This window comes from Plectrocnemia conspersa, unplaced genomic scaffold (assembly GCF_051122295.1).
Source record: "Plectrocnemia conspersa isolate PC_06_02 unplaced genomic scaffold, ASM5112229v1 ptg000010l, whole genome shotgun sequence".
Taxonomy (NCBI): domain Eukaryota; kingdom Metazoa; phylum Arthropoda; class Insecta; order Trichoptera; family Polycentropodidae; genus Plectrocnemia; species Plectrocnemia conspersa.
The window spans coordinates 8690145-8715508 of record NW_028277174.1 but is presented as its reverse complement, the minus strand read 5'-3'; the positions used below and the strand labels follow the sequence as shown (position 1 = coordinate 8715508).

Genomic DNA, 25364 nt, shown 5'->3' with positions numbered 1-25364 from the left:
CTACTTAACACATTGTGTTGCAAAAATCCTTCTTACTTACGCCTTCGAAAGGAAACTACACAAAATTGCATAACACTAATTTAAATATTTTTTAAATTATAAAGTTTCAGAATAAAATTTTAAGATTTATTCAAAATATTTTTTTCAACCTAAAAAATATTATTTATTTTATTATGGATTTTAATTTAATTTTAAGTTTTAACCCTAACTAGTATTAAAACTCCATTATAGTATAGTATTATATTTGAAACCACTGTTTTACTTTAAGTACTGAATAATAATAATAATTTATATTACTTACATTAGTTGTAGGTCCAACACAAAATTGATAAAATAAAACCAAATTCGAACAGTGTTTTTTTTTATAATTCGCAAACTTTTCAGACATTCCTCGACATATATTCATTCCTCAAACATTAAGTGTTTTTAAGATGAAACGTAATTCACTTTTCACGGTTGTTGTTCTACAAAACGGCAACTTTATAGCAGACTATGCAGGGTCTTAATTATTATTCACTCGCGAATGTTGAGAAAGAGAGATTCTTTTAATCCATTTTTTTTTTATTTCATTTAAGCTTTATTCAGTTAAAAAACTTTTAAACGAATAATTTATTTTAAATTAATAAGTTAACAAAACTTTTTAGACATTACCAATACACTAGATAAAAGCTTTAATAATTTAAACCGATTAATATAAAAGCTCGTTCAATATTATTTATAGCAACACATGTAAATATATATCTGTCGTGTAGCAGCGAGGACTTCCTTGGAGTTGGATTGTTATTTTCCGTCGATCTTTCTCTCCTTAGTCGTTTGCCTCTCTGTGACGCATCTTTTATAACGCTGATATGAGACAGTTCTGCCATATCGCAGATGAAGATGTTTGCGAGCCAACTGCATCGCTTCTTAAACACACCCACAAAATGTGTCTTGATTTACAGATTCACAGAGTTGAATTTATTTTTTTACGCGCGTCCTTTCCAAACAAAAGGTAGTGTTTTAGCGATACTTATGGATGATTAACGTCTCGGAACGGATCTGCTATTAGATGGTTCATGCAACATTTACAATTGTTTGCTTACGAGATATATCTTCCTTATAGTAAAAAATACAGTAGCCTTACTTTTAAGAGGTGTTTTCGTTTGTTCGAAATGATCGTTAGAATGCACTCTAAATTATAACAATTTTTGCAGATGGTTGAAATCCTTACAGTTGAATCTATGGAAAAACTGTAAATCCCTTTCCCATTAAATACTTTCTAAATTAAAAATGCATAAATGAGCTTATAAAAAATAATGCATTATTATTATTTTTGTGCTATTATGTTAATAAATAAAAATATAGTATAAACACATAAAAATTACACAAATTAAACACCATATCACCTACAAATATTTCTGAAATATCTGATATATTTTTCCATACCGAATTTTAATCATTATAGTTTTGATTCATAAGTGTTATTATTCTTGTTTTATTTTAAAATTAAATGTCAACGTTAAACTTTTTATATACATATTTATATTTGTATGTATAATTTAAACCGCTGTGTGAAATTGTAAAGTATGCAAATAATTTTCTCGCTTATGTCTATATAGAAGGGGGTGAAAGCTTTATGAAGAGAAGTAGAATGGATGCCGAAATTGCTTTTCAATTAAATTTTTAAATTAATTACAGGCTTGAAATAATATAAAAAGCATGAATAGCATAGCAAATTCTAAGCTTCAATCACATTTTAATATATTTTTTCCTTGAAAATGAATTCAATATTATTCATATGAATATAGCAAGTATGAACGAAACGCATTCAGCAATGAAAAATATTCACAATGGTCTTATCAGTCACACTTGATTCGTTCTATTCCTGCTCGAATATATGTGCCATATTTTGAATGATAAAAAAATAAATGCAGAACATACAAGATGTTTCATCTGGAATGAGTTCGCATATGCGAAATGTTACAATGTTTGATTTTGACGGTCAAATTTTCAGATCCATCGTATTTATCTTTAGTTTTATCTACATTTATCATACTGTCCCTGGCTATCATTCAACTTCAGAAATGTGAACCTTCTCGGTTGTTTGTTTTCTCTAATACGTCTCACATATGATAACTCACGAGAAATGCAATATACAATTTGTATTATAAATTGATTTAAATTATCAAATGGATTTCTTCTAAGGCCGTTCGACGCTAGTGATTTATATGCGATGGAGTATTGTTTTTTTCAAGATATCAAACAGAAACACTAAAACGCGTATAAGTAGGAAAAAACCAGTAATATATTTCAGACGTAAAGGATCCCATAAATATATACATACGTCTTGGTTATTTACTGTCTGGATTTACATGCCACGAATTTGTGGTTACATTATAATACTATGTAAATGTAATATATATTTATATTTATATATGTAACATAAAAATATTTATATTTTATACAATACATAATGTGATTATATTTTATTTTAGCATAAATTATATTAAAAGTACAGATTGAATATAACTACGAAATGTGTGGTTTTTTTTTTTAATATTTACTGTTTAACTTATATTTTAACATAAAAGTATAATTACTGTTAATAAAAATGTATGAAAAAATGAGTGATTGATTAATATTTTAATTATATTACACTTAATAATTTTATTTTATATATGTATTAGTTATTTAAAAATATTTATTTTCAAGCTAAATATAAATTATTTTGATAGTTCCATGCCTTACTAAAAGCTTATTTTTTGTATCTCTTTATAATTTTGGTTACTAATCAAAGTAAAAATTAAGTGCTATTTTAAAATAATGTCATATATTGCTTAATTTAACGCTACGAATAATAAATAAAATTTAGTATCAGTATATCACAATAAACATTTCCAATCTATTTGAAGATAATTATAACTAAAAGCATTAATAATATTATAAAAAATTACAGAACTTTTATAATTTCATTGTAGCATAGAATAATTTATAACATGGTTTAGCCTTGAATATATTATTAGTCTAAAAAACGATAACTTTGCTGATTACATTTCCGAGAAAAAATATTATTTGTAACTTTGACTAATGGCAAAAACAAATTTATTTAATTGCTCAATAAAAATAGTTTACAAAGAATATAAGATACGTTCAGATTTTAAATACATTAAAATATATAATTTTTCATTGAAAATATTCCAAACAAATTTCATTGCATTTTCATTTTTAATCATAATTAAATATGATACATAGTTTAGATTTCCTTAATTAAATGTGTTTTATGCTCTATATTTTAATTAGTAAATTCATTGTCTTGTTTTTAAAAGTTACGATGTTCTCGTTTTTGTTATTGGATTGAATTTAGGAATATAAAAAGTCCATTACTGTAATTAGTTTTTCGCTATGGTGTTTATTTATTTTTTCTTTAGAGTCGATTTTATCGGAAAACAGGGATGGCGCAAAATTATACTTAAAACGCAAAATATAATTTTGCCACATAGATAGAATAACTTGATTAACGTGTTTATTTCGTTTTCTTATATAATTTTGCGTCCGTTATAACCGTAAACGTTTATATTTTAAACTTTACAATTTTTAGGAACTTAAATCGCGTAGTTATTGCAGTCAGAATGTCGCTGTTCAGCTCAACTTTTAATTACAAAGTTTTAAGTTGAAAGTTGAAAATATTAAAGTTGATCTAGAGGCAGCTAGTATGACATGTGCAAATGTCACGTCGCTACTAATCACTGTTTTGGAGGAGTTCTTTTGTTAGATACATGTGTTTTCTGTTTTATAGTATAGATTTAGTATTAATTTCATTGTAATGGTCTATAAGTTTCTGACAACTATTAGATTTAAAGTCAATAAAAATATATTTAAATAATATTATTTTCACTATTAAACATATTAATATTTTTTTTCACAGGAACTGGAAGAGATATACACCGACCTTTGTTCCGTATTGTCTGACTCCATTTTGCAGGGAGCCGAAGTAGTATCGTCCAGGGTAACATTTTGCGTTCTTCAACCTTTTTTTATCGCAAAAATATAAAATGATAATGTGTGCTATGGTGTTCAAGGCCTCAGATCAAGTCAGAAGATACGACGGACTGAGTGGACAATGTCGAGCGGTTAGTGGCACCACCGATTTGGCCCATTTGGCCAGGTCCCTGCCCACACCGAATGCCAATAGATCGACGAAAAGGAATTTTGCCCCTCCTGTGGCAACGCCCCTGCACCACAACGACACGGAGAACGACGCCAACGACATACACGCGTCGGTGAGTAGCTCTGAAAAGAAGAAAAAAAATTCAGAAGTAGTACAATAAAACCTCACATAACTAAAATTAACATAATTAAAATTATAGAATTAGTTTATGCGTATTTAATATATTTGGTTATGTATAAGATGTTTTTCGAAAGTTTAGTAAAAAAATATTCAAGATTAATACGATGTTTTGTATGACTAAATGAGAATAGTTTTTGGTTTGCTTCCTCTATACGAAAAATATACTGCAGATAAAACTTTGCCTATGCTAATGTCAAAGACGCGTTTAACAGGCAAAATGTCGCTCTTGAGTCTCAGATTGCTTTATCGACCCCAGAATCTCTAATTGCTTTCTCCAAAGCGATATTGGATAAGAAACATGCTGAGGTTTCACCTTGTCTTTGTCTGTGTTGGCTTCTTAATCCTTCCTATATATCGGAATGAATCCGTACTCTGTATATATTTAGTAATCGACATCGAAAACTCAACAATGTTTATAAACCCACAAAAAATGTTTAAAGATGCTTCGTGAAATTTGAATCTGCTTATTATGTCTATGATAATATTTCCGCAATCAACCGTTGATCTTCTAGGGCGAAATTTAATATATTCTCTTTGGTGTAGTATGTTTGAAAGTATCTTATAATACATAATATGTATGTATGTTAAACAAGTAGTTAAAGTAGTCCAATTATTCATTCTTTGTTCATATTTTCTTCCCTTCATACCACATGTTAGTTACAGTAAGCTTGATAATAATGTATCACAAACATACTTGATGAGTTCACCTTGTATATTGTCTAATCCAGTTTCTTTATAGTATTTTTTATAAATTTAATATAGCTTAACCAGCCTTGGTTTTGGTTATTGGGTTATTTTTTAGGTTGCCAGTCGTGAGTACTAACTACTGAATGTTGTAATTTACTTGCGGGTCTATTAGGGTATTTATTATTATTATTTTCTTATTAGGGTTAAGCAGCGCCTCTAAATGTGTTAACCATCTTGCTAGAATTTCCCTTTATCGTTCAGCAATAGTCCATTTTCATATGCGGAGATGAATTTTTAGAAGGATAATCTTTTATAATAATAAAAGTTATTTCAAATGCAACAAAAACCTTAATCAGCTATATAAACTATACTCTAAATTATTTTTAAATATTTACATCAATTATTTATGCCAAAAAATATTAGTAAATTAATTACAGATTTAGAGCAACGTTTATCTCATATTTTAAAAAGTATTTTTTAGGCATACTATTACAAATAAGAACTTTTCTAGTCTACATCGATCGTTTATTTTTATATGTATGTATTTATGTACATAATATGTATTTCACAGGAGAACCTTCCACCTGCCTTGAAGGACGAGCTCGTGCTAGAAAGGCTGGGACCAATGCAAATTAGATCCAATTATGACTCTTTGAAGAAAGAAGCCTTAGACTTGGAATTACAAATCAGACAATTACAGGTATGTGAGAGGAAAGCGTAGCGTTTAAAATTATTATTGTAAAACATGACACAGTTTTATCGCTCGACATCGTTGAACGGCCTTTAAACACACCAAGTCCAATTATAACTTTGCCGAAATATGGAGAATATTTTAACAGACTAAAATTTTTCACCTTGGAGTTTGCGAACTCGAGACACTCCCGATTAACGGATAAGAAAATTCTGTATTTTAATATTTTTACTTTTATTAGAAACGTAACTTTCTTAATAGTTAAGATTGATGAAATATATGTAACAGTCTTTTTTTCATTATTACTAAACTCAATGTTAAAAATTATAGAGATTATGATAATCTGATTCATAATAATTGCTCAGTAAATATTTGCCTCAAAAAAGTATTATAACTTATATTTCAATATGCTCTTCGAATTGAAACTTAAACAACTTTTAGTAAAGATTTAAAACAAATATGTTTTTTAACTAGAAATACCATTAAAATTTGTATCCAAATGTAGACTGAAACTGTCGTTTTTTCTATTATTTAAATTAGTTATGAAATTAAAATTAAGTTTGACATATACTATGTACATGTGTACAGCTTATACATTTTTAAGGTGTTTTTAATAATATATTTAGCAATGTGGAGCAGATTAGAATCTAGTATTTTATTTTTATTTCAAATAAAAATAATAATTACTTTAATTATAAATAAATTATCTGAAAATTATATTTTTTATATCATATTGTGGGGCCTATTTATATTTATATATTTTTGATATGGCCAAAACTTGGCGACACTTGGTAACCCTGGCGTGACGGTTTCTCTCTACTAGCAATCATTGGCGCGTTCGGTACGCGCGCCATCGCGCGCTCGCGCCCCGTAATTATACTAACATGTAACAACTACATATCGCAATAAATTACATTTTGTGTATATAACTCAATGTTGGCGGTCAATAGTTTAGTGACGGGTGGCAATTAGACACAGATTGAGCCGCTGCAGTAGTAATTTATTGCGATATGAAGTATTAGTAAATATACGGGGTGCGAGCGCCGAAGATTGCCAATAAAGGGAAACTGTCACACCAGTGACCCAAGTGCTGCCAAATTTTGGCCATACCAAAATCTATTTACAAATATAAATAGGCCCCACAATATATATTTTTATATTAGGTAATCCTAAAATAAATGTCAATGTTTTTAAGTAATCAAAATAACTTTTATTCTGATTTTATTGATTTTATTTATTTAAAACTTGGCCATAAGCTGGCCATACACGCGCGGATTGTTCTAATGGATCTGTCCGTCGTAAATCTGGCGGACAAATCCAATCGTGTGTGATAAGAAAAGACACAGATTTGTCTGTCCGCTGTCTGTCTGCTGCCGTGCTCAAAACGAACGGATCGGACACATACACGCAGATCCGAGTTTGCGAGTGTGTGCGCGAAAACGACGGTTTACAGTATTTGTTAATAAAATTTGTCACTTAAAAAAGTGATTTTACGACCCGGACCTTCATTAATTGCGCCAAAGTTGCCGCTAAATTCAAAAATAAGATTTTGGTGATAAAGTAATAAATTATTCTTTTAATACTGTAGAGATAGGACTTTGTATGACAGTTTGTATGTGTGGCAAAGCTCGGATAGATCTGTCCTTGTGTCCGGCGGATATATTTTAGAAAAAAACTTTAGTTTATAATTGTAAAATTTGATTATAACTATATATGACTTTTATTTATAGAGAACAAGTTTTTTTTTATATTTTAATTTTATTTTGTTATATTATATATTTAATTTACACAATATTTTTTCACAGCAAGCTCAGAGGAGTCATCGAGAAAACTACGAACCAATCAATAAAAAGCATTACATACTTCTCTATCATTACCGAACATTTTAATATAACTTGCATGTAATAAGTTCTATCGATTAATATCATAATTTAATTTTATAGGACTCTTTAGATACATTGGTTAGAATGCAGCAACGATCTTTAGAAAGTCATCTATACAACAAAGCCAATGAATTGCAGGTTTGTTTATTTATATAATAAAATTTACAAAAAAAAGATCATCCGCATGTTTTTATAATATATTTTTACACCTTATTTCTTTGCAAGGAAAACGATTTTTGCACCATAAAAGCACCAACCATTTATTTTTTATTCCGCGTAACACCATTGAATACAAACGTTACGCTGTAGCAAAATTGTGCCATGACAGAATTTCCCCGCTGGCTATTTGTTTTTCAGTACATCTTTCCGGTACAAATTTTCGCATTTGCGTACGATTACCATAAATACATAATCGTCAACGGCCGCTTTCTAATTTCCATATTGTACGAATTCGGCACCCTTAAGCGTCGTTTAGCATTGTCGTTACTGACAAATTCGGACGTGAAATATTCACATTTTTAAGCTTTCATGCTCTTGAAACGTTATTGTAACCCATATCCTCTTTCAGTCTTGTCATAAAGACGTATTTGATCTGTTAATATGTTAAATATGCATGGAAAAAATGACATCATAAACAAAAGCTTTATTATCATAAACGTTGATTGTAATAAAAAATTGTCTAATTTTCAGGAGGATATATCTATGAAAAAGTTCGATTTGAGAGTCGCCCAGATACATCTATCAGCAGTTAAAGCACAAGTAAGTTATATTTTATTATTTATAGCCTTATTGCTTGCTATATATATATTTTATTTATACTATTTTTGTAATTATTTCCGGAATTAAACAAAACTTAAGGTTTCAACTTTAAAAAAAGCTCGTTATTTTTCGGTTGAAGTTAACGAGTCAATTAACAAATGTTTATTGTGTGGACACGAGCGACAAAACTTACCTTCACTAACTAGGGCACACTGGGTTGAGTTCACTCAAGTAGTAATTGTCACTTCAACATGTCGAAGGCTGAGGACCAAAGAAGGATGTGTTCTAAACATTAAATTTAGAATTATCATTTAACCTTATGCCCTCGAACAACTCGATCGTAGGACTGATACATAACCACTATCTAGAATGCATTTTTTTTAAATATAGCAGTGGGGAAAGCTATAAAATTTAACTAGCACAATACACAAATGGTATAATTCGATTACTATTACTCCCTTATGTTTTTTAATGTCTATCCTGTCTGGAAGTTAAACATTAGTTATTATTGTATATATACAATTTCAGTCAATCATTCGTAATTAATTAAAATCGAATCAAGTCGTATGTACATATTAGGAAAAAAATCTCTAACAATATGCTATTTCTGCTCATAGAAATTGTTATAAATGTATCTATAAAAAAAATTAGTGAGTTCAATTTCTTTAACTTAATGATGAATTGTGAGGTCTGCTAAAATGACTTGTGAAACACTACAAAATAGAATTGTCACATGAACATGACAAATAAATAACGAACATATCGAGTGTTACAATTCAAAGCTCTATCACTCTTATTGGAAAATTATTTGATATGAACCACATTTATACACCTATAACATATGTAGATGTTTTGTTAGTTATTTTACAGTATATTTATATTATATTTTTATTTAAATTATTTACATAAAATAAAATCATCCGAAAATTAGTACTTTTTTTCAGGACCTGATTAAAATTATCATAATGATAATTTTAATCCATCCCTTATATTCTATACGTTTGAGTTTCGCCACTCGCAATCATTATTGCTGGAAAATATACAATAAAATAACTTTTTTTATTTAAAATCCTAAAACATTAAGTAGAAAAATAAAACAAGTCTTAAAAATATTTTCTTTATTAATAAAAAGATAACTATACAGTATTAAAATTATACTAAATATTTTGTTTACACTCTTTTATTTAGTGATAGCTCATTTTTATAGACTTTCCCTTTCTCTTTGGAGCCAAAATAACGAAATTCATATCCAAGAATAATGTTGACGATCCATCAAGCAAGCGGTCCATTACATTATTATTACAGTCTTCACTCGGCTCGGGTACCATTTAACACTTCTTGCCCACCTCCGTTTCCGTTCCCACCTTACACTTTTCGTGTAATCTTTCAGCTGAAAGGGGCTCGCTTTCAGACAAACAATGTGCGCCGTATTCATTGTTGAAAGGATCCTCGAGTGTCCTTTGAATGCGTCCTGCGATGATGGGACGCATATCAACACCGCGCTTCGAATCTGACACAATAGAGGCTTTCACTGCACTAACAAATTTGATCGAAGTATGTGTGTATTGTATATACCTGTAATTTATTAAATTACCCGATAAGGGGAACCAATCTCTCTTGTGCTGTAATGTAGGTCAAGCTGTGTCTACTTGGATACGATATAGATACAGTTACACATTTATTTGTTTAATAAAGAGAAGATGGAGAGACACATAAAACATTAGCAATAAAATTCATTACAAATTAAAACTTGTCACATATTATACCAACCTGTCGGCTCTTATCAAAGTAATATAACATTTATTTGAATCAATATATACCCCCACATGCTTTTCATCCATTCGAAATAAGTGTCTCACATAAAAATGTATTCGTCTCGGCGTCGTCGTGACAAATACACTTGTTCGGCAAGTCGAAAATATTTATTACGCTTTTAACGCGTATTTATGACTAAATAAATTCTTGCTAAACAGGTGGTCCTGGAATCACTTTATAAAAATTTAACATAAAACACCTTTATATATATATATATATATATATATATATATATATATATATATATATATATATATATATATATATATATATATATATATATATATATATATATATATATATATATATATATATATATATATATATATATATATATATATATATATATATATATATATATATATATGTATAATAGTTTGAATGTGCAAAAGGGAAAATCAATATGGGGTTTATTAAAGACACGATTAAATGATTTGTGACGTGCCCAAAAAGCAGACATAGAACTTAAAGATTTAATGTATACTAAATTAATTATTAATGATATTGAACGATTTCATACACTACAAAAACTTTTTGTTGAATGATGAATATTGTGGTGCTTCTTTCTATCCTCCCTATTTATTTTTCGTATTCGTATGCAAAAATATTTCAACAATTCTTTTACCCTTATATAAGTATATGTATGTATATTCATATCATTGAAGCACAAAAATGCTAATACATAACCATATATACAAAAATATTAATTTAATATATTTACTGACTACCTCAATAAACTGTCAGAAATAAAATTCTTTGAATAAGAACAATTTTTTTTCACAATGAGCATTCTTAGAATAAATTTTACATAAATTATACATTTTCACGTCTAAAAATACACCTTTTTGCTTTTCATAATTTGATTTCGTTGTAAATCTGATGCTTAATATTAATACTGAGTTTAAGTTAAATTACATATATACATACATATGTTGTATTATCGATATTAGTTTCACAGTTAAGACTCGAGACTTTAAAATCCGATTTAAGCCGCTAGTGGAAGTATAAAAGAACTCTTACTAAATCAGTCTACTACCGTCTTTTTCCGAAAATAAGACATCCTCCGAAAATAAGCCCTAGCGTGATTTTCAGGAGTTTTTGGAATATAAGCCCTCCCCCGAAAATAAGCCCTAGTTAAAATAATGTGAAAAAAAATTCGTTAAAAAATGCTGTTGATGTATTAAGTATGTTTAGCTGCCCTTATACCTACTCGTATTTCATAGAAATGTTTGAAACAAAATATTCCGAGAAATTCATTGTTTACCTCTACAGTTCATTTCAAGCAATGCACCAGCACATGTCAAAATTAATTCTAGGAATTTATCTTAAAAATACAACTAAGGCAGCAGTATGCATTGTGCGACAGTGCAGGTATAACACTTGTTCATTTCAGTCTTGTAAGTCTGATTATTTCCTCATACGTAATTTTATTTTTTATAAAGTGAATAATTTTTATCCTCAGTTAAAATGAGTACAAAACGAAAGAGCTATTCCGTCGAGTACAAAAAGGGAATCGTGGAAGACTCCAGGGGTGTAAATCTTGTAACCTTCTGTAAAGAGAAGATGCTGAATCTCCGTATGGTTCGCAAATGGCGTGCAGACTACGATAACCTGTGTCAACTGGTGGGCCAAGGAAATGAGAAAAAACGCAGAGTTGGATCAGGTCGGCAGCCGTTATTTTCTGAGTTGGAAGAATGCATCTGGGAATGGATTGCCGACAGGAGAGCAATGGCTTTGGTTGTGCGCAGGGCTGATATTCAAAAGTTTGCTCTTGAAACAGCAATTGAATTTAATATATCCACAGAAGAATTTAAAGCATCGTCACACTGGATGGACAACTTCCTTCAACGACATGAACTGTCTCTAAGGAGATCAACAACAATGTTTAAGCTGGAAGACAATGAAGTTGTTAAACGTGCACTTGCGTTTAAGCTTTTTGTTGATGGCATCGATTTTTCGAAATACCAACTCTCCAACATGCTTGCTATGGATGAGACCGCGGTATTCCTAGGCCAAGGAGTTCAAACGACGGTTCACCACAAGGCTTCCTCGTCAATTTACGTTCCTTCTACCGGTTACGATAGTGCACGTGTTACCTGTATTTTGGCGATTCGTCTAGATGGCAAGAAAGTATCGCCATTTTTAATCACTAAAGGTAAAAAAGACCAGATTAAACGCATTTCAGGAATTTATGTCATTGAAAGTGAAAAAGCATGGTGCACCCAAGCAGTTATAAGAAAGTGGGTTGATTTTATGCTGCCACCACTGTTGAGGGGTCAAAATAGAGGTTTACTAGTTTGGGATTCAGCCAGTACACACCGTGCTAAAGACATGAAAAACTTTCTTGCTGAGAGGAAGATCGATCAAATAATGATTCCGGCAGGAATGACTGCTTACCTCCAGACACTTGACATTGCAATAAACAAGCCATTCAAGGATCATTTGCGGATGGAAATCAATGAATATATTGAAAACAGAATGGTGAGAAATCATCGAGGTAATTTTGTAAAACCAGGCTTACAAGAAGTTGTGAATTGGGTAAAAAATTCATGGGACAAAATTGTTTGTGTTTCCAATGCACTACGAACAGGCTACTTAGACAAAAAGTATTCATTTAACGATAGCTATATTGCAAGACATGAGAGATTCGGACCAATGATTCAACAGGAAATGAATTTGGAAGAAAATCAGAACAGACTTCAGAATTTCATCATTTATGACGATGTTCCAGAAGAAGATGACACGACTGTAATTGAATAAATTTAAATTTCTGTATTCTGTGTAAAATAAATAAATATTAAATAAAAATATATAAATATACTTTTATTTTTGCCCTCCCCCGAAAATAAGCCCTAGCGCGTATTTTGGACCAAAAAAGAAAGTAAGACAGTGTCTTATTTTCGGAAAAAGACGGTATACATTGTTGCATAATACACAATAAAGTTTAAATTGTATGGGTCTGTATCTTAGATCTATATTTAATAATTAATTTACCGAAGCTTATATTATTAATGGATTACGCAAATTAACATCAAGAATTAAGCAAATCTTTTGAGAACAAATTTGATATGGCTCTTTTTGATGTGGTATTATTTTATTGGCATAGCTTAACTTGATTATCTTAGGACGAGATACATAATTTAATTGCCCGGATTAAAAGAAAGGTCACATCTGCGAGCTTGATCTTATTAAACCTTAATCATACGTATGTATATTCTTGTGATAAATGAAATGAAACAGATGCTCAATTTATTAAAGTAATTTTATTTATTATAACTATTATTTACTGTCGTTTAAATTTCGCTGATTACATCTGCTTTTGACACTGAGGTTGTTTTATAAATTGATTAAATTACCGTTGTTTTCCATAAATTTGTTAAGCCAATAGCAAAAAGCTGTATTAATAATTTTACTAACGAATCAAGGATGCTAGTTTACATATAAAAGTATATATATACGTGTACGTCTTTACCGGTACTGAAATGCTAATATGTTATTTATTTCATACTATTAGACCTACTGATACATTTATTATGATATGATGTGCTAATTTTAGAAAATAATGAAAATTTACACGAACGCTACATCTATTTTTGTTATATATATTATAATATATACGTTATACGATACATTCATTGGCTTCGAATATCAATGGCGATAAAAAGCATTCGTGTGTGCGTTTTTATTTCACGTGCGTTTTCATTTCACGTTAGACTACCGACACGTGAAATAAATTTTTTAACACTTCCATCGGAATATCCGTTTTATTAACTATTAATTTTTGATTTTGAATCGCTCAACTTTGTAATGCATACTATTTCTGAACCATTAAAATCGGAAATGTCAAAGGCCATGCCGAATTCGGCACTTTCATCAGTCAATTAGACCGCCTCCGCTTGTCAATTTAATCTATTCATGATAAATAAATTTTGAAAATATTGGTAATTTTTTTATAAGCCGGTTAAAAATTATCACGTAGCTAAATATAGAATCCGTCAATCCTTTTTTCTGTGAAATCCCACGTGAATTATTAAAGTGTTATGCATTCATGCTATTTATGGTGTTTGTCTGTTACTGGTAGTTATATTACTTAATGTTCTAAAATACATACATCGATGTACCATTAAGGGAAAGGATATCTATTGTTCTCCTATGGTTTCACTATTTACTTCAAAGGCTAAGCATATAATATATTAATATGTTATACGAAGTTTTTCTTACCTTGATACCACTTCCAGTGATGCGCATGTTATTTGTCAGTCATATTAACTGAGTAGTAGTAAAGCAATTTTACTGATATTATGGGCATAAAACGAGTAGTAGGCAAATTTGTTTCAGAACTTTTAGACCAATTGTTGAAGTCGATTACTTAGAATTGGTTCAACGCGTCATTGCAGGTAAAGAATAATGAGTTCATGATTGTCGAAAGAAAGTTATAATTAAAAGCCAAAACAAAAAAAAGCGCGTCTAGTTTGATCGAATGTCAAGATTCCCCTTACTGTTTTCTTTGAGCATAACTGTTAAATCACCCAGGTCGTATGGATACTACTAAGTATTACTAGTGTACTGGTCGATTAGTGACAGGCTAATACCTCGTTTGCACACATACACTGAAGCAATTCGGCGCATGGGTGAAAGTTGTTTGGCATTATTTTCGCCTCGTGAAATATTATAACTTTACAATTAAAATGAATTAAAAACAAAAAACAATCAAATGTTTTGACTTGTAATATTACATATGTTAAAATTAGTTTGAAATCTGTAAGTCACCCAAAATTAAAATTAAAATGATAAAAAATATTTTATTTTACTTTGTTTTATCTATAGTTTAAATATTTATTTACAAAGAAAGTTAATATTTTAAAACTAATTAAAATAATAATAATTGACGTAATGTATTAAATTTATTTAGTACTTGTTTATTATCACGATTCCTCAAATTTAACAGTTGCGAAACGTCCAATTGCTGTTCAAAGTAACATATGTTACATTTTTTTATTAAATTAATGCATTTCTTAAACTAATCCCCAAAACTATCGTTTTTTCTTTTATTTTATTTATATTCAGTTTCTTTGTAAATATTTTTTAAATTAAAACATAGTATAATAAAATAAATTTTTAAATATTCAGTTTCTTTGTAAATATTTTTTAAAATAAAACAAAGTAGAATAAAATTAATTTTATGATTTTTATTTTGTCCTTATGTGACCCACAGATTAAAAATCACTGATAAAATAATTTTAACATATGTAGCTTTAAACAGCAATTGGACGTTTCGCAACTGTTAAATATGAGCGTGGCTCCGTGTGGCGGGAGCCGTGATAATAAACAAGTACCAAACAAAATCGAAAAAATATTGGTTTATTTCGGTTCGGTTCATGTTCAAGCACGTATTCACAAAAATGCAAACTTTGCAATATTTGAAAATATTTGCAACAAATTATTTTATTTATATTTTTTTAATATCTTTAAAGAAATCAATTTAAATCACAAATGAACAAGCATAATCATTATGTGAAACATCCGATGAAAAGGTAGACGACTTTTAAGAAGTAGAAAATTGGCAATAGAGTCATATAGATTTCTTATTTCTACTGATGTGAACATTGAATTCATATTAAAAAACTTTAACCATGTACAAAGATTAGACAGAAAAAAAACATCTTTTAAATTTTTGTGAGGAAAATAAAAATTGCAATGGTACTTGAAAGGGCTTTCTCTAGCTTAAAATTTATTTTGAGAGACAAACGAAATAACTTAAATGAAAATACATTGAAACATACATTAATAATCTGAGGTAACATTCCCATTTTTTAATTATAAATAAATATACCTATGAATCCTGTATTCTTCAACCGTAAATATACAAATATGCTTTGTTTACATGTGTTTCGCTGAATAAATTATATTGTTATCATATTATATATCTATTTATATACTTATAGTTCTAATTAATATACCTTTAATTAATTATTATTGTTTATAATATATTTTTGTATCAATTAATATATTTTGCTTATAAACAATTAAAGAAATTAAATGTTTCAAAATATAGTGGAAAATTAAATTTGATACAAATAAAAACATTTAAAAATAAATTACTAGGAACTAAACCGAAAACCGTAAAAACTGGTATTCATTCCGGAACGAAAAGTAAAACTGAACCAATATATATATTTTTAATTGAATAGGAACGAAAACCGAAATGAAAAAGTAAGAAAGTATTTATTTTTTTATAAATGTATTACAGAGAAAATGTACTAAAATTTATACTACAATTAAATTATAGTATTAGTGCATATTTTTATTTTTATTTTACTGTTTTTTTTTATATATTTTACATAGTAAAATGTCTTTAAAATAAATCTTTAATTCGAAAATTTTGACTATTGCCATCTATGGTTGATTTGATATATTAATATATTTTACTACACCAGCAAAGTATTTTATATAGGTTTGAAACCTCGCTATATTATTAATATATAATGAAATTTATTAATTATATTGTGCACTGTAAATTAAATTATAAATAATTAGAATCACACCTTTAAAAACATATTATGAATATATAATCGATTAACATTTGATATATTTACAGATAATCTTTTGGTTAATATTTCAAAATATTTTCAGCTGAATGTTTTAATGATAGAAAATTTTCTAAAAACTCAAGATGTAATTAAAATAAGCTTCTAATTTTTATCCTATTTTTTAAAAATTTTAGACTATCTAAGCCAAATGGCGTAGTTTTTCATTGAGAAAAACAGGGTCAACGCATTCATCATTCACCTGTATGCATCATGGCCATTCCGCCAGGTAACCAAAAGGCTCTTTTAACCTGTATCTTTGATATAATACCTTTTGGATCCAGAGCGAATTCTAAGCCTGCGCATTACTCTCGGGTGTGTACATCGATAGGAAAGTCAAGGGTGGTTCGTTAGGACGAACCCAAAAATAATTTTCTACGCGAAATCGAGCTAAAAAATAATTATAAAGACAATCATATACTTGATCGATCGATTCTATTCTAATATAAACTAATCACAAAATTTATTAGCATATTTACATATGATAAAGTCCTTGAAAAATACATACATATATCATACATATATAGTGCAATTTTCAAAAATACAAACAACAATGCTGCTTCACAGTATCCATGAGGCGTAGGCTCTCTGGGGACGTGGTATTTGGAGTATGCAGTCACTAGGAGGTATAGGTTCTTTAACACCGGTCTTTTAGGAGGCATAGGCGCTTTGGCACAGTTCTTATATAATAGAGGCAGGTACTCTGAGATCCTAGTCTTCGTGCAATCTCTAAGGGCGCCCTTCTGAAAGTTATCGGCAAATGGCTAAGCCTCTTTGATACACCCTCTGTGAACCCAGCTCATATGATTAACCTCGCTGGCAGATGGTTCGGGAATTAAATTTTGTGAATATTTTCCCGTCCGTGTGACACATGTGGGCCGCCACAGAACAATATTGAGAAACGAAATCTCATTTAAAATCATTATTAGTTATTTATTGTACTCTCTATCATCATACTAGCAGCGAAATTAAAAAAAAAACATTATTTAATAATTAAAACAATTATAAATAAAAGCAAAATTGTAATGCTGTAAAAAAAATATATTCACCAAATTAAGCTCGTTTCAAGCTTTCATTTCTCTAAAAAAATATTGTGTACTTCTTTCACTTTTATAGGTATTGTATTTTTTAATACTAGACGATATTTCTTAATGCATGCTAATACTCCCATGCATTTTTTATTCGAGAAAACATTAACATTTTTATGTTTATAATAATTTTAACGCATAATATTTCTATTTTACATAAATAAAAAAATTTAAATTTGCTTTCACCAAATTAAAAAAATATAGGATAAGCTCAGGAAACTTTAAATTTCATGGCCTTTTACCGAACCAATATTATATATTATAAATATAGGCAAAAAACTAAGAGTTTAGTTATGCAATTAAAATATTTAACAATGAATATGTATTTTCCACTTAGTTGGCAACAATGCCGTTTCCGCTAGGGTCTGCAAGGCGTGGCAGAGTTTACTAAGCCTTAGTGGCAACAACTGTATCCTTTCAATATGCTGTTTTAATTTATAATCTTGCCAGTGATAAATATTTTCTGTAATCTGTATATTATATACAACAGGAGAAATTACTGACAAAATTTTCTTTGCTAATAATTAAGAAAATAATTAAAGCCCGCTGTTACCTAAAAACTTTTAAAAAAATATTTAAAAATCGTTTTAGTCTTTACCAATTGCTGAATTTGAATACAAAAAATATCAGTAATGATCCAAAAATACTGTTTTGCAAAAATTCTGCCCGCGTTAGGTTTACCTATTTAAGTAGTTAGGTCACCTATTTACTTAATCAAAGTGTCCCAAAATTTTTCCCGACTTCGTATATCTATCGTCTTTCCAACTATCTATAGTATATAAAATATTTTTCTTTATTTTTAAAATGCTTTGAATTGTCCTTTTGATCCTTGGTTAATTTTCGAAAATTAAAATCCCGCCGCGCGCCTCCCATGCGCATCTGCAAAGGCACCGTCAGGCGGTTCCACAATGTGGAAGGTCCCGGCAATGTACACCTTCCGAACGGTTTTCGGTGACGTTTTCCCGGATTTTTCCGCAAAATGACGCTCGTTCAGTGTAAAAAAATCTTTCAAATGTGACACGAGACTAAAGCGCAAAGTGTACACTAAAAATTAATATCATTTACACGCACACATCCTTCGAGTCCTTTGTCGGACGCGTCGATTCGCACACCTTATCAATCATATGTGATATTTAGATTAACCTTTTTGTCAATTTACCCTTAAAGTATTATTATTACTAATAAGTAAAACATATTTACGGTGTAAATAATAAGTGAAAATGGGCTGGTTCAAGATACGTACACATTTGGTGAGTGCTTCATTTTTTTATCTATAAATACTACTAAAAATGTACTGTATCTTAATAAAACAACATAAAAATATATGATCAAAATATCATATGATAACGTGACACAAACATGGATTTTTAATTATTTTTAGTTTCAAGAACGTTCAACAGATGTCTCTAATTCGTTCAACGTAAACTTTATAATATACAGAAAATATCTTATAAGTCACTTTTAATTTAGTTTAATACAAAATAAACAATATTTGTAAAAACTTTTAATACGCCACGTACTGTTTACACAGTAACTATAAATTTATTGTGATGTTTACTACTGATAAACTTGCTGATCCTTGTTTATGACTAAATCCTTACATGTTTTTTTTAATAAACACGCATCAAAGTTAATCTGATCTTTCAAGAAAGTAAATAGATATATAAGTGAAAAATAAAACAATTTATCCATTGTATTATATTATTTTAAAGCAATAGTATACAACAATGATATTCATATATATATTTTTGAATTGTTCGTAGATCAGTAGAAAAATGACCTATTAACTATAAATTCATTTTTTTTTAATGACCAATATGCCCCCAAATTGTGTAGTTCTTGACAAGTTTTCAAAATTTCAGAACTGCGTTAATTCGCATTATTAATTTTATTGATAATATATTAATAAACATTTATACTCCTGGATGAAAGGCTATTAATCTTACAAACAACAAATATCGTGTATCCTGTGGGGTACCTCAGGTTTTACAAACCAAAATAAATATTAGATATTATATTTTATCAAAATGTTAATTTGACAGTCCTCTAATGAAATATTCAATCTGATATAGATAATCTTGCACTTAATATTGTTATTACTTATTTATTTATAACAAAAAAAATTTAGCTTTCAATCTTAAAAAATAATGATGAGAACATTTAAGGTGGCATATTTATCACATACTATATATTATATTATACATTGATTCAAAAATATTTTGTTGTAATTTAATTGACATTTTCGCGGTTTTCAGGTTTCAAGCCCCAAAAAAGTCTTAAATTTGTGGTTTTATTTTATGAAAAATTGTGACACAAAAAGGCAATCGCAATTTAACTAAAAAGCTGCATAAATTAAATCTTTTAATTTTTTAATGTATAACTGACTTTTTATGAAACTTGATTCAGTATTTAAGGGGTTGAATAGTTTAAATTTAAAAACATTAAGAACATATTAAGACTTTACTAATATCAGTAGTCATATGAGACTACTAATAATGGTAAGACTATTAGTCTATTGCTATAATTATTGGTTAGATACTGAGATTATGGATTAAAAGCATGTGAATTTAGAAAATATTACAAAAATTTAAAACTGCACCATTGAGTGAATATTACAGATTTTATTTGTATAGTATGTTTTGTTGTAATAATATAAATGTATCCATTCGTAATTCGATTCATAATGGTAACTTTAAAAAAGTTTTCATGAATAAATTACATATGTGTGTACACGTATTCTGTATTATCTAATATCTGCAATTATGAGTCTTTCCATTTTATCTTACTAAATGCAACATTTTTAACTAACGAATATATGTGTTAACTTACACAGTTTATATTATAAATGTGGGGTAACTTTGGCTTAATAGTTTATGAATGTAAACTATTATTTAAATAGTAGCTCTATTTATATAACAGTTGGTAATACAATATATGATTTCAAGTTATGTTAAGTATTGAAGTAAAATAAATCATTTATTAATTAATTAACCTCTACTATACAATAAAGGCTAAAATTATTATATTGAGCTATTTTTAAGTACGCTCCATGTTATTTATATTTTTATTATAATTACTTAAACATAATTTATCATTTGTATATTAACTGCGACGCAGAATAATATTTTTTTACTGAATTTATGTATTTTTAGTACACAATTATTTAGGGGTAAATATTAACCATTTAATTCTTCCCAGTTGTTAATGTAATTCTTTAATAAAATAAACATTCATACATAATAATTAAATTCATAAATTTGTAATGAATTGATATAAAAATATATTCATATAAATACATATGCAGACTACCTTTATATTTATTTAAAATGAATAAAATTGTATGTCCTAAGTAAAAAAATAAGATCTGGGATACCTTTAAATGCGCCATTTCCATAATTTAAATTCGACCTAGTGCGTCATCATAGAACACGAATTTTTCTTCAAAGCGATTTAATCGTTCCAAGAGTGTTTCATCGTAAAAGCAATTTTATTTTTCGATCTACTCGCTTTAATTGCTTTTTCGTTACTGAAATAAAAGCAATAGAAATACATCCAGTGATTTAATCTTGAGTTTAATTACCAAGCGTTATTTTTTTTAATATTTTCGATGAAATTTAATATATTATACTACCCTATATTAATTAATTCTCAATCGTATTATTTACGTATCGTAACAAAACGTATGAAAATATATTTTTATCCTCTGGACATTTTTTGCGTCATATAAAATTAGCAAGTACGCTTTAGATATTATATCTAATACGTATATATTACATCAATTTTATAAGAAAGCAAGTAACCAAGCCTTCACGAAAACATATCCATTCAATGTGCGTATTATTGGATGTCCTTCTAAAGTGGATTAATCCCATTTGAACCTTTGCCTTTACAAAATGAGAAACGTTTATTTACTGCAACGTGATTCGATACAATTCGACGTAAAAATTCTACAATTAAACATTTATAGAATCTTTACTAAAAATAATTCAATTTATAAATTATTTACCTATTTTATAGCAATATTTATTTTTATGATATAATTAAAGTATATAATATATTTATTCAATCACACCCATTTCACTGTCTGTCGTCCAAAAGTATGGCATTCTAAAGCAATCATTTGTTCCAGTTACTTCGTGAATATGTCAAAATTACGTTCTAGCTAATATCGTTGTTTTAGTAGCAACATTTTTTTTTCAAACATTTAGTTTGAAAAATATTAAAAATATTTTATATTATACAAAAATCTATAGTAAAAAGTATTTTGTTGTTCAACAAATTTATAGCTTTTTAGCTTAGTGTTTCTTCTCGAAAATTATTATTTGCGATTTATCGAGAATTTTTTATGCTGAAAATTAAATTTGTACAAATATGTTTAAATGTTTTACAACCGCTGCAGTTTTTTTACCACTATATAATAAAGGGTGGGTCTGTACAAGATGTTTTAAAATATGCATGCTTTTTTGGATGCTTTTAATAGAAGTCGGAAAACTGCCTAATGTTTTTTTTTTGTAATCTAAAAACATAAACTTTGCTTTGATAACCTAAAAACAGATAAAAAGAAACCGCTTCACGTGAAAAATGGCAGACGGAAAAAATGTATGGTATCTTTTTACTTTTTTTTTCACTGAAAATTTCCTAGTAAAATAAAAACAATGATGGTTTGTGCTTTCTAAGAAAATATTTTGAGAATATTTTTGTGATAATGTACCTACTAATATGTTTAAATAGATGATAAATGCTGTACCATTTTTCGATTCTCTTGTATATTTTAATTACTATGAATAATTTAATTTACATGCTTAAATTCTAGCAAAAAATTATTGCACAAATAAAAAAATTATAGAGATATCTACAATAATATATAATCACAAACATCACATATATTTTTATTAAAATTTCTTAAGAAAATCAAGAAGTAAAATTGTTTATTTATATTTCCCGAGAGATACGAATTTTCATTTTTTGAAGAAAAAAAAGCATCGAGAAACTAATTTGTTAGTAAAAATAACTTTTAATTTTTTTCGATTTTATAAATTGTATTTTTGCATTATTATATGATTTTCAGATTTTCATAACATAAATATTTGCTAAATTTTCATTAAAAATTAATCGCTGATATCTAATATATCAATAGTTAAATTACTTAAATAACAATAAATATATTAGCATATTAATGATAAATTGACTATAAACATGCTATATAAAAATATACATCTAGTTTTGCTTACTTTAACATAAATAATACATATCCATTTTACCAGTGGTATAAAACCATAAAATCTAAAATAAAAAATAATTGGAGTAGTTGGGTCTATAATACGCTAAAATAACAAAATTTCTAATTTCATTAAAAATGCCAAGCATTATTATAACAATTTTTTTTCTGTTTTATAAATACCTACTTAAAATCAAGTGGTTAGAATATATGTGTTATATACAATGTTGCTATGATAATCAATAATTATTATGTATTTTCAATAATTTTTCGGAACATATAATTATTATTGATTACTATATTTTTATTACAGATCTGTATTTTATTATATATGTATATATTTTACAAAGACAATTTACTAAAATATATTATTTTAAATAAATTGCATAATAATAATATGATACGTTTAATAACATTGTAAAACTAGGTTTGCGAGTTTATCTTGTATAAAATAAAATGTTATTTTACCTTCACCTTTATAATTATAGTGAGCTTAAAGCTCAAATTTCATTAGTTTTCATAATTATTTGTAGAAATATAATTCAAAATGATTTTTCAGTCTTTTGTCAAAGCAAAAGTTTTGAATAATATTTTTTTTACTATGTTTCTTGAAAAAAAAATAAAAAACTGTACATTTTTACACTAAATTAATTTATTTATTTTTACGAGGAATTATTTTAAAAAAACAATTTGTTGTATTAATATTAAATATTTATATAGTTATTTATAAGAGAGTATAGTAATAATTATTTTAATATTAATACTTAAGAAATTACAAATAACAATATTCAGAAAACGACAGTGTAACGTTTGCGTATTTTTCATTTAAAAATATATTTTAAATACACTTTTATACACTTCATAATCATCCTGTATCCAACACAAATATTATGAACGAGCCCTATCGGCTGTCACGAGAGACAACCATCTATCATTGTCTACAATTTAAACCTATTTTTATTATTTGTATGTATAAAAAATATACGTTTTTTTTATTCATATAACTGTATAGGAATATATTTGTAAATATATATGTAATATATATATCCGCATTTTTTTAAATCGGCTTATCGCGTTTGAAATCGAAAAAGCCAATTTTTTATTGTTGGCTTTGGAGATTTCAACTTTTACGTATACTATCCCTTTTTTTCGAACGAAACCCCTAGACGCAAAAATTTGCATATCGTGAAAACATGTTTTTTAGCATCCGATTAATACGATTCGTTTTAGCGAGGGTCGTCCTTGGAAGAATCCCGAAGGATTCTTCTCTCACGTGAAAGTAATTATTGTTTGTCGAAAAACAAAACAGACGAAAACGGCACGAGTTGTTTGTTAAATGATCGATGAATCTATATTGTTATTTGTAATAAAAGTTTGTGCCTACATGAATATTATATATCGCATAATATTTTTATTCTATACGTGTATAATTCTAAACTGTATAAAGAATTTTAGAAGTTTTCGACCTTGAGATATAATTTAATTTTATTATTTTAAAATCAGCTTGCATGATGAACGACTTGTAAAAGTCATTGACTAAAAGACCTGGGAAGGAATCGTATATGTACCTTAATGATTTTTTTTTCATATCAGGAAGATTAAGTTAGTGATTATTTTATAATTATAATTCCGATCGATCATTACAGATAAGGTTAATTTAGATTTTTATACATATAAAATATTCTCTATAAGCTGAAGTAGCTCATTATTAGAAAATTTTCAATACCCAGCTCGATTTTAATTAATCAGCAGTTTTTAGAAAAATAATTGTTGTAAAATTTTACTATAAAATATAAAATTATTCGTTACGATAAGATTGGTAATATAATATGTTTGCTAACAAATTAATTATAGTTAAAACAATTTACACACCAGTTAATATTTAATGGCTTCCAAACATTAACTTTAATTTTATTATTATTATTACTGTCCTATTTTTAGCGAGTTATAATATTTAGTACTGCGCTAATGTTTACTTATAATTAAAGTATAATATCTTACTATTTGTAAATTGATAAAAAGAAACAGTTTTACGTGCAGTGAATACGTTTATAAAATAATTTGCATGTTTTTGTCTAATGAATCCAGTCATCTTGATTTAGGACGAGTTTACGTGAAGAGAGATGCGGCTGCTTTGTGGCTCTCTTTATCGTAGCTCAACGTACTGCAAGTTTAGATGAACTCTCTGATATCGGGTTAAAGTTCTTGATGAAGTACTGACAGAATTAAATTCTAAATGGTAGTGTCATATGTGTGCGCATCTGCCTGTGTAAGGTTTCATTGCTCGCTTTTTTCCGACGCGATGGTTA

General features: G+C 28.1%; 2 protein-coding genes across 11 annotated transcripts in view; one reads left to right on the top strand and one right to left on the bottom strand.

The window, feature by feature from the left end:
* The window catches only part of LOC148230548 (uncharacterized), a 314285-nt gene that overhangs the window by 23568 nt on the left and 265353 nt on the right, over window positions 1-25364 (bottom strand). The window lies entirely within an intron of this gene.
* Stacl (SH3 and cysteine-rich domain-containing protein) overlaps window positions 1-25364 on the top strand; it is a 256042-nt gene that overhangs the window by 191395 nt on the left and 39283 nt on the right. For all 10 annotated transcript variants that reach the window (XM_088194609.1, XM_088194606.1, XM_088194603.1 and 7 more), the window contains 5 exons: window positions 3905-3985; window positions 4059-4259; window positions 5586-5714; window positions 7649-7726; window positions 8279-8347. In XM_088194609.1, the coding sequence (XP_088050735.1) occupies window positions 3905-3985; window positions 4059-4259; window positions 5586-5714; window positions 7649-7726; window positions 8279-8347 (558 nt within the window). The remainder of the gene's footprint in view (window positions 1-3904; window positions 3986-4058; window positions 4260-5585; window positions 5715-7648; window positions 7727-8278; window positions 8348-25364) is intronic.